At 41.4% G+C, this 11,068-nt stretch overlaps 1 protein-coding gene across 1 annotated transcript; it reads right to left on the minus strand.

Annotated features, from left to right (window-relative positions):
- Positions 1-1,170: 1,170 nt before the first annotated feature.
- LOC307109805 (NADH dehydrogenase [ubiquinone] 1 subunit C2) lies at positions 1,171-8,935 on the minus strand. Its single transcript, XM_079788723.1, has 3 exons — positions 8,637-8,935; positions 3,129-3,272; positions 1,171-1,352 (listed from the first exon to the last, which is right to left on the minus strand). The coding sequence occupies exons 1-3, from the start codon at positions 8,803-8,805 to the stop codon at positions 1,303-1,305; spliced, it is 363 nt and encodes a 120-aa protein (XP_079644849.1). The 5' UTR covers positions 8,806-8,935; the 3' UTR covers positions 1,171-1,302.
- Between the last annotated feature and the right edge of the window lie 2,133 nt (positions 8,936-11,068).

Here is an 11,068-nt window from a genome sequence, read left to right on the forward strand (position 1 = left end):
CTCTGGCACAGCAGGTCTGGGTCTCGCACGATTTTGCATGCTAGGTCTCTAGTCTGATCATAAAATCCGAGCCTGGAAACAAAAACTTTCTGGACAAGCACTTGGTTTTGATGAGCAATAAAGAGCTCAGCCCTTGCTGGTTTTGCTCAGTGGATAGAGCATCAGCCCACAGAATAAAGGGTCCCGGGTTCGATTCCAGTCAAGGGCACACGCCCAGGTTGCAGGTTTGATCCCAGGAGGCAGCCAATCAATGTTTCTCTCTCTCCCTTCCTCTCTAAAATCAATCAATCAATAAAAATTATATATAAAAAAGAGTAAGCTTGTAAGCTCATTTGGTGGGATCTTTTACTACTAATTGCACTGAGCTCCGCTGAGAGTGTTAGCACTGAGCCCACTTTCTCCAGGATGATCCATCTAAGAGCAAAGCCCCTTTGCAGGATCAGTTTTCTGTTCTCCTGGTCTTGAGTTTCCTGCTTGTAAACCACCTCCTATATTGTTCAGAGCTAAAAAATGCAAGCCTGGCCATGTTATTCCTATTAAAAACCCTTTAGTGACTTCCTACCACCTAGAGCAGGAGTGAGGACAGTCCGGCCCACATGCTGCATATGGCCTGAAAAATCATCTGGTCTGGCCTTGCCAAGGCATTAGGGTTGAGTTAAATGTCTGACCAAATATAGCAGGCTGTTTTAAGTTGATAATTTTGAATGGCCCTCAAATGATGTTATAAATATCCAATTGGCCCTTTGCAGAAAAAAGGTTCCCAACCCCACCCAGAGGATCAAGTCAAAATTATTCTACATGACTTACAAAACCCTCCATAATCTAGCTTGCTTTGTTTTGCTTTGCTCTAGAATGGGAGCAGGCAAACCTTTTCTGTAAAGGGCCATATATTAGATATTTTAGGCTTTGTAGGCCATAAGGTCTCTGTCATAACTACACAACTCTGCCCTCTGCTGTTGTAGCATGGAAGCAAGCATAAACATGTAAACATGTGAGCATGACTGTGTGCCAAAAGAACTTACTGCCATGGGCCAGATTTGACCCACAGGCTATAGTTTTCAACTCCGAACTATAACTGGACTTCATTTTTAAATCTGTCAGATGTCTTCTTAAAATTGGGTAAATGAAAACTGACCATTGTTTTTCTTATGACAAAAAGGAGTCAGAATGTTCATGATGACCATTTTAATCACAAGGTGTTAACATACAGATTAATATAAACTTCAGATATCGTGAAATCATGCTCCACAAAATTCAGAAATAACTGTTCTCAGTGAAACCAAAGAAAGTGTTTTGGAGACTTCAACGCACTGGATAGAATTTTTCAAATTTTTCACCATAAGTTTTCTTATCTATAAAAGGAAAGATCACAAAAGATTTATGTTTAAAGTATGTTTTAAATCATATTTCCTAAAGAATAAAATTAAAATGTAATATTCTTACAGACAGAAACCCCTAAAATTTCCTTCTTTTCTTGTCCTCAACCACGGTTTGGTGATCACTGAAACATTTTGCTATACTGAGTGGATTTTGAGGAATCTGTGGTGACATCCAGATGGCTGCCTGGAGGGCAAGGTGCTGCCAGGGGGATCCTGGCTAAAGGGGTGAAGGAAGGAAGAACAGGGAGGGGCCCAGAGCTGAGGTCGTCAAGTACTCCATGCCTGTGTGGTCAATGCATGAGGCTCTTGGCACACCTGCCAGTAACTGCTGCTCAGAGACAAAAAGAGCCCATGAGGCTATACACACTCCTGCTGACAGGGAGCTAGTAGAAATATGGAGGCAAAGAGCTAGAGGTCTGGAACTGAGGACTGCTCTGCCATTGGTTCTCACTCTTAGAAATGAATACTCCCAAGATTCCTTCCAGCTCTAACATCTAGCAGTTCTGAGTATTCCCCATGCGTTATACAACCGCTATTCATGGCTTTGTACTAGTCTTTGGGCTTTTCATTGGCAAAAACAAAACAAAACAAAACAAAACAAAACACTTTCTGATCCACCATCAACATTACATATGTGACTAAAGGTTATAGGAATGTTAAATAGAGTAATAAAATTTAGAATAAACAGGACCTTAGAGATCATCATTCAGTCTAATAAAATTTCAATGCTTAATATTATACGTATAGGAAAGTCTATTTAAAATCTATATATTTACACGTTTAAAATTTTGCTTCCTTCTTTTTCCTTCCTTCCTTCACATATATACACATCTGTATTGTGTATGTGTAAAATAAAAGGAAGGCAATTATATCATAATTATAGTTGAACAGAGATAAGCAGTTTGCTGAGGAAATTCCTGTCTGTAGCTGGGTGAAAACTTTATTGAGATGATGAACCTTGAGCAGGAATTTGTTAGATGGGAATGGTGGAAATGGGACAAGAGGAGGATCAAGAAAAAAGTACAGTTTGTACAAAGTGATACAGGGCAGGTTCAGAACCCGGCATTTCATGAGGCAGGAGATGAGTTATGGGAGATGAGGCAGGGTTCTGTGTTGTTCAGGTCAGCTATTATTTATTAAGTGCCTACTATGTGTTGGCTCTGTCCTAGAGCCTGGGACATTCAAAGATGAAGCTGCAGTGTAATGAGTGACACACTATGTATAAGTAATGTGGTGGATAAAAGGTATGGGCAAAGTGTTTCTACCAGGCAATTAACCTGAGACATGATCTTCAGCAAGACCAAAAACAGAGGTGACTAAAGGAAAGTGCAATGATTCAAGCAAAAGATCACTAGGGCCTGAACCAGAGTAGTAGCAGTGGGACAGAGAGGAGAGTTCAGAGGTGAGAAATAGGAAGTAGAACAGTAAGACTTGATGGGAAGTAAAAGAGAAAGATTTGAAGATGATTCCCAGGCTTCTGATAGAGTACACAGGTGGACAGTGGTGCCATCACTGAAGTAGGACACAGAACAGAAGGTCTGGGCAAGCAGAGGGTACATGAGGGTCTATTTGCTGTCTGACGTACTTAGCCAGAAACCTGACATATGAATTCAAGAAAATTCTGGTGTATGGACAACCATGTGGGACTCAACAGAATAGAGAAGATACCTGAAGCTACAGACATGGAAAACATTAACTAGGGGAAATGATGTAAAATAAGAAAGGTTTTTTACAATTAAATTGAAATACCTTCTTCAGGAAAATCCTCTGGATGTAATTTTATATATGCAAACATGTCATGGTCCTTCACAGCATACATATAGTCTTGACGTTTTAAAAGATAATATCCAACAAAAAAAAAGGAAGTAACATATAGAAGCTGGCGATGCAAACCTGAAAATCAAAGGACAAATCCCAAAGAAAACAAAAATCAGTCAGTCAATATAATGTAAGATTATATTCTTACATTTCAGATATATAATTTGTTTTTCTTCTAAAATTCTTTCTTTTCTTTTTTTTTTTTAAAAAGGACTTTCTATATGGCTATTCTGAACAAACAGCCTTGATCTTGAGATGTCTTCTTAAAGCAATTTGACAACTATAAAAGACAACAGTAAAGTCTACAAACATCACTACCAATAGAACCAAGATTTTTAAAAATGAGGTTTTATAAATTTCTTCATGGAAAAAGGTGTGTAAGTACCAAATCCCAAATGCTAGACTGAGAACAGAAAACAATATTTTCTTCTTTGATAAGTTAACTTTAGACCTAATTTATATTCCAGGATATGTTCAGGATGTGATGAGCTGAGGGAAAGTCCTCCACAAATGGTCTAAAAGCAATTTTGTTGGTCTCCATATACTGATTTATATTTGCAAAATTAGTGGTTACTACAACAGCAGGCTAACTACAAATATATCTCAGTTCTCTTTTGTACCATCTAAATTTCCTCCTATTTGCATGTATTATCTATTCAAAAACTGTATTTAAAAATTCATCATATTAAAAAACACACACTCTATTATAATGAGACTAGAGAGGATCAAATCACATGCCCTAGAGAAAAATTTCATTTGAAGGGGAGATCCAAGGGTATAAACTTTATATACGAAATATTTTTTGCAAAAGGCTAACTGCAGGTTTGATTTTCTAGCTAAGCCCCAGATTTCTATCCCCAGCTCTCCACTTCTTATCCCACACATCTTCCTTTGGAGAACTCGTTTATTACTATACTTTTATCTACTATCCATGTGCTGGTGACCCACAAGTACATCCAACTCAAGACACTCATATTGAATAACAGATACATCCAGATATATCCACTTAAATATCCCCAAATGAACTCATTTCCTTCCTATTCATACCTCTTTCTCCTAATTCCAAGAATAAGACCTTTTGCCCAGAAATCTAAGTCCTGGGTAATAAACACAGTAATCATCCTTTATTTCTACCATCTTCCCCATATCCAGCCACTGAGTGCTGTCAATTCTACCTTGTAAATATTTCCTCACTTATCTCTCATTTGCACTAACTGGTCTCCCCTTCAACTAATTTTTCACTCTGTAATGATCCCTGCTTTTATCCTGTCACTAGAGGAATTTTTACTGAAATATAAACCTAGCTTGTTGGTCCCTTCTCCTTCAATTATAGTCAACAGGAGTCCAAACTCTTGCATTTGACCTCCAAAGCCCTTCATGAGCCAACTCTCCCACCTTCATCTTCTGGCACTCCCCGAGAGGCAGTGTGCTCCAGCAGCACTGAACTGCCTTTTTTTAAAAAATATATATTTTTATTGATTTCATAGAGGAGAGGAGAGGGAGAGAGACAGAAATATCCATGAAAGAGAATCATTGATCGGCTGCCTCCTGCACACCCTCTATTGGGGGTCGAGCCCACAACCTGGGCATGTGCCCTTGATCAGAATCGAACCCGGGATCCTTGAGTCCACAGGCCGATGCTCTATCCACTGAGCCAAACCAGGTAGGGCTGAACTGCTTTTAACTCCTCATAAAAACTAGGCTTCTTCATGCTTCTACATACCACACACTTACTATTTCTCTGCCCAGAAACTTCCTGATCCTTCAAGACTTAACTCAGACATCACTTCAGCTAAGAAGTCTTCCCAAAACTTTCTTGAATTTAAAAGGGTGAGCTCATCTCTATTAATATGTAAGTTGCTATAGTAATTATTTCTTTCTCTACTACCAGGCAACACCAATGTTTCATTCATTTTTGTATACCAGTACATAGATAGCAGTTAATATTTAATTAAGTGAATGAATGACCTTGGGCAAGTCAATTTACTAACTCTAAAACAAAGATAATACCTATCCTATCTTTCTCACAGCAGTAGTATATAAACCAAGAAAAAAAAAGCATATAAAATATTTTTTAAAAATGTGTAAAACAACAAAAATGTAAAATATTACTATGTCCTGGGACTGGATAGGGCCCAGGCTCTTTTGCATTCTCCCTTGCCCCAAACAGCCACTGTTCTCTCAAATTGGGCCACTTGCAGCACAGCAAACCAAAGGGTGCTGGCTGGGTTGTCCCATGTGCCACTGGACTACAAAGAACGACTTTCTGTGCTTACCCATCTTTCTCACAGCAAGACTTCATAAATATTTTAGACATTGTCAGTGTCCCAGCCCTAAAGGCAGGCTTAGCCTCTTCCCAAGTCCCCATTTCCCTAACCTCTCTTCTCTCTCAGTGGTAGTCTCCCTCTTACCACATAAATCACCCCTCCACAATCATTTCCCCTTTCCTTTACTCAGTTAATCTAAATTTGGAGCCATGGTGCTCTTTGCAGAACACCGTAAATTACGGATAAATTAAACTAGAAATCAATAAATATTTAATTTTGTGGACTACACATAGATACCAACTAACTGTAAATTTAGGGCAGGTAAGTGGTAGCCAGCAACAGGGGTTTAAAAACAAATGATAGGAGAAAAGCTTAAGAAAAAATTCTATTTAATGTTTTCTGCTAACTTGAAAAAGATCTGCACAATTTGATTTCATTGAAAGAATATTCCAATACTACCCACAGAATGCCAGGTCCTCTCCAGGACTATATTTTGAAAATCCTTTCCCACTCCTCCAACTCTGTCACACCTGTTACCCTATGTGCATAAACTTGTACAACAATTTGTCTTTTTAATGGATATGCTCATCTGATTTGTAAATATTTGGAGGGTAGAGACCATGTTTTATATTTCCTTGCAATCTACATAGACTTGTTTATCCAATAAATACTTATTAAGCACTACTATATGCCAGACATTGAGCTAGACACATTATGAATTCAACAAATGCTACTAATGATACAATTTCAATAAAGTCAAGACCTAAATTTTCCAAAGCAACTTAGGGAAATCCAGGGAACTCAGGAACTCTGACCCCTAGCTCTGGGCTAAGTGCTTTATATACATCATCTCATCTAGTTCTCACAGCCACACAAAGAGGTAGACATTCTCCTTATTTCATAGATGAGGAAACTAAAGCTCATAGCAATAAGTTACTTCCCTAGAATCAAAGAATCAAATGGCTGGTAAAGTGGAGGTGGTATCAAACCCATATCATAACCACTAAGCTCTTCTGTCTTCCAGAAAAGACACAAAACCTAGTTTGATAAGGCGAGATTAAGTGGTATATACTTCACATTTCAGCCAATCTTTACTTGCTCTGGAACAGTTCCCCTCTGATCTGTACCTCCTATATGCTCTACAGGCACTCCTGCTCATCCACTTTCATCAAAACAGGTAACTGTCTCACCTAGACCCATTTGTCTACCAGACTAAAAGCTCCTCAGGGTCGGGGATGGTATTCCTCACCCCACATACCTTGTATGTCAGCGGTCGCCAACCGGTGGTCCACGGACCACGGTGGTCCAAGAGGTCCGAAAGGTTGGCGACCGCTGCTGTATGTAACACTGCCTGGCAAAGAGAAAGAGCTCTGTAAATGTTAAACGAACATACTGTAAACTGTCTGCATAACAACTGCTAAGGAAAGGGAACTTTGTCCAGCACCTTTTATGGACCAGGCATTTTACCTATCTCACTTGTCACAACAAATATGCAAAGATCAATTACTCCCGTTTTGTAGATGAGGAAACTTTGGCTCTGAACTGCCCAAGTAACGTGCCCAAGGTGGCACAGCTGGGAAGCAGTGGAGGAAGGCCATTTAGTTACATAGTGGAGCTCTTTCTATTACATGAAGAGTAAGACTTGGTACATGAGGAGTGGTAAAGAGAAGGGAAAAAACCCCATCTCCCCATAGGCAGAAATGGTCAAAGATCATTCCTTTCTGTAGAGCAGGGTCATGTCCAAGGGAGAAGGGATTTCAATACTATTTAAGCAATGGAAATGCTGAGATTTGGTGGGCTGGAAGCTGACCTCCAGGTATGACATACAAGGCAAAAGAGGCACAAGTGAGGTGATTCCTGGTTGCTGGAATCACTGTAGTATTAGCTTTCTTCCTAACTGGGCTCCTTGGCTCCACTCAGTATTGCTTCACATTGTTGACAAAATTGACACAGGTCTGATCATTGCATCTCTGCCTGCCTCTACCAACTCCCCCAGCAATCAAAAGCTAAAAAGGTTCCCGTCTGCCTAGGGCAGTGGTCGGCAAACCACGGCTCGCGAGCCACATGCGGCTCTTTGGCCCCTTGAGTGTGGCTCTTCCACAAAATACCACGTGTGGGCACGCACGTACAGTGCGACTGAAACTTCGTGGCCCATGCATAGAAGTCGGTTTTCAACTCAAAAGAAATTTCAATCGTTGTACTGTTGATATTTGGCTCTGTTGACTAATGAGTTTGCCGACCACTGGCCTAGGAAATAGCCAGGAGGTACCTACTGGCCTTATTGCCCTACCCTGCACACTCACTCAATCATCAAACCATCTGCCATCCAAAGGCCCTTGCCTTCATTTATTCCTACTAAGCCCCATAGGTCTGGAAGGCTGTTAAGTCATAGCTAAGTTCAAAATCTCCCAGTTTCCCTCCACTTTTCCCTTTGGAGATCCACAGCCCTCAGCACACCTACTGTGTCAGCTATTATTGGCTCTGACAGGACGCCACTGATATACTAGGAGAAAATACAGCCCAGTGGCTTAGAGCCTCCTGCTCAAAGCCGGGTCTCTACACAAGCAGCATCTGTAGAATCTGGTAGTTTAACATCAGGCCTCCTCCCAGACCTAATGAATCAGAATGCACATTTTAACAAGATCCTAGGTTATGAGTAGTATGCTACAGTTTGAGAGCACTATTTTCAAATATAGACCCTGAGGTCTAAAAACAGGCTCTGCTACTTATTAGCCTATGACCTTGGGCAAGCTGCTTGAACCCTTCGAAGGCTGTTTTCTCCTTGTGGATAATAACTCCCCAGGAGGTGCTTTGAGGATCAAATGCTATAATGTACGTGTCAGTAGTACATATAGCATGGAGTGAACGCTCATTTTTGCACACACCACAGCGCGAAAAGAGAGGGGCGCGGGCAGTCCATTGCCTGGCCTTCATAGCCTCGCTGTGGGGTCGTGAGTTTCACCGCACCCAGTTTCCTAAAGAGCCGAACGACCCCCTGGCCCTGCCGAATTCTGAAGAGCTCACGGGCGCGGAGGCCCTAGGAAGGCGAGGCAGGGCCTGCGAGGCGGAAAGGCCCGCACAAGCGAAGGCACCTCGGCGGCCTATGGCGGAGCCGGCCCGCAGCCTGGCGACCCGCTCCCCTCCCACCGGATCCCGCCCGCGCAGCCCTCACCGGCCGTCAACACCGGCCTGTGCCGGATCGCGTTATCAATGAGGCCCGAGCAATAGCCCAAGAAGCCGAAGTAGGCGAGCCGCGGGTCCGTCAGCTTGGGCGGGGGCAGGCTCCGGGCCTCATCCGGCAGGAACTCTAAGGGCCTTCGGCCCGGCCGTCCGGTCATCATGGTGAGGCCGCTCTTATTTGAGGCCTGGCCTCAGACCGCCAACTAGGAAGAAAATCACCGCGACCGCCGGCGGATTCCGCGTCCTAAACTTTCTCCTCCCCGCACTGGGCTGAAGGGCACTGCGCAGGGCGGTGCAGCGCTCAAACGCTTCCCCGGACGCACTGCTGCACGAGCTTGCCCGGGAGGTTCCGGGACACTAAGTGACCCACCCTGCTAGCCGCCCGCGGGCGCTAATTTCAGCCGACAGGGTTGGTACCGGAGTCGAGGGGTACACGAAAGGAGCCAAATTGGGAGACTAGTAGGTTCTGCTCTTTTTCGCCCAACCTTCCCCACCCGGAACTGTCTCTTCCTCTCCCGCCCCCGAATGTCCCTTCAGCAAGAATTTATCTTTGCATCCAACATCTACAAGTGAACTTGATGGATAGTTTCAAGAAACGTAATTGAATTCTCATAAGAGCTGTTTTCATTTTCTGGGTTTCCAGTCATTCATTCGTACCGGCACACCCTGCAAAGCCTAAAATTAAGGTTCAACCATCAACAAAGTATTCAGAGGACCCAGGACTGGATCATTTCGCTAAACTCTTGAAATTCAGCCTGGGCGGCAGCACCTTAAAATTTTTTCACCTCTGGGTCTTCAGGTCCTTGTACGTGACTGAGGGAAGAGGTGTTTTCTAACATCTGAGGAAAGAAAGGACTCTATAACGTTCTGCTAAGTAATTGTTCAGCCTCTGCTCACCTACCTCCAGTACTGTACTGGTAGTGTCTATCTTGGAACAGTTTTTTCTTCAGAAAGCCCTTCCTGATATTGAGCGAAAATATTTTCTTTTTGTGTTCATTCATTAATGGGATCAACACTAATTAAACCAGAGTTTAATACAAAGGTATATGTATCAACCAAAGTGGAATAATTAATTATCAGTTAAGAGTGACTAAATAAAGGACAGACCTTTTAGGCCTATAGAAAGCACTCCCAGATCTGCTTGATTTCAAGTTAGGATTTTCCAAAGGAACATATATTCCAACACTTTCCTGGAAGGCAGCAAGTGCTTCAAAGATTCATACTCTTTGACCAGTAATTACATGTCTGGGAATCTGTCCTATGAAAATAGTATGTTATTTTACACAAAATTTCTTTTTTTAACCACAGTGTTTCTTTGAAAATATCAGAAGAATGAAAACCACACACACAAAAAAAATCTTCCATAGTAGGATTATGTAAATTTCGAATAGATGAATCATTAGGCAAACACTTAAATATTTAAATGATGCTAACACATTCTTCTCCTCTTCATCTATCTATGACCAATAAATACTGAAAGAATTCTCAGAACTTCTATAAGCATCATGGAAAGTCACATTAAAATAACATATTTTTTAAATGTATTAGTAACCTTGAATAGCCAAAACAATCTTGAAAAAGAACAAAATTGGAGACCTCACAATTCCTGATTTCAAAACATACTACAAAACAACAGTAATAAAGACTGTGTGGTATTGACATATAGATAGACATATAAATCAATGGAACAAAATACAGAACCCAGAAGTAAACCTTCTCAGAAGAAACATCTCAAATTAAGTATATCCAAAAATAAAATTCTTCTTCACATTGAGAAAGTTAAGAAATATTGTCAGGCCGTGGCTGGCTAGCTCAATTGGTTAGAGCTGTGGTCGGCAAACTGTGGCTTTTGAGCCACATGCGGCTCTTTGGCCCCTTGAGTGTGGCTCTTCCACAAAATACCAGGGCCTGGGCAAGTCTATTTTGAAGAAGTGGCGTTAGAAGAAGTTTAAGTTTAAAAAATTTGGCTCTCAAAAGAAATTTCAATTGTTGTACTGTTGATATTTGGCTCTGTTGACTAATGAGTTTGCCAACCACTGGGTTAGAGCATTATCCTGATACGCCAAGGTTGTGTGTTTGATCCCTGGTCAGGGCACATACAAGAATCAACCAATAAATGCACAAATAAGTTGAACAGTAAATGTTTCTCTCCCTTCCTTTCTCCGTAAAAACAAACAAACAAACAATAAAAAATATTTTAAAATATAAGGAATAATATTAAAAATACCCACATTTCTGTCACTATAACATTTTGTTGTATTTGCTTCAGGTCTTTATTTAAATTATTTTTATTGTTGACAGTATTACAAATGTCTCCCATTTTCTCCCTTTTTGCCCCTCTCTACCTAATTCCCACCCCACCCCACGCCTTCCCCATGCTACTGTGTCCATGGGTTATGCGTATTGCTTCAGGTATTATTGCCT

This window comes from Cnephaeus nilssonii (assembly GCF_951640355.1).
Source record: "Cnephaeus nilssonii genome assembly, chromosome: 13".
Lineage (NCBI taxonomy): Eukaryota > Metazoa > Chordata > Mammalia > Chiroptera > Vespertilionidae > Cnephaeus > Cnephaeus nilssonii.

Excerpts from the sequence above, each read along its gene's own strand:
- LOC307109805 (XM_079788723.1), bottom strand. The coding sequence starts at position 8,805 with ATGATGACCGGACGGCCGGGCCGAAGGCCCTTAGAGTTCCTGCCGGAT. Across the intron at positions 3,273-8,636 it reads CAGGCCGGTGTTGACGGCCG|GTTTGCATCGCCAGCTTCTA; the intron begins GTGAGGGCTGCG and ends TTTGATTTTCAG. Across the intron at positions 1,353-3,128 it reads AGAGGATTTTCCTGAAGAAG|ATAAGAAAACTTATGGTGAA; the intron begins GTATTTCAATTT and ends TTCCTTTTATAG.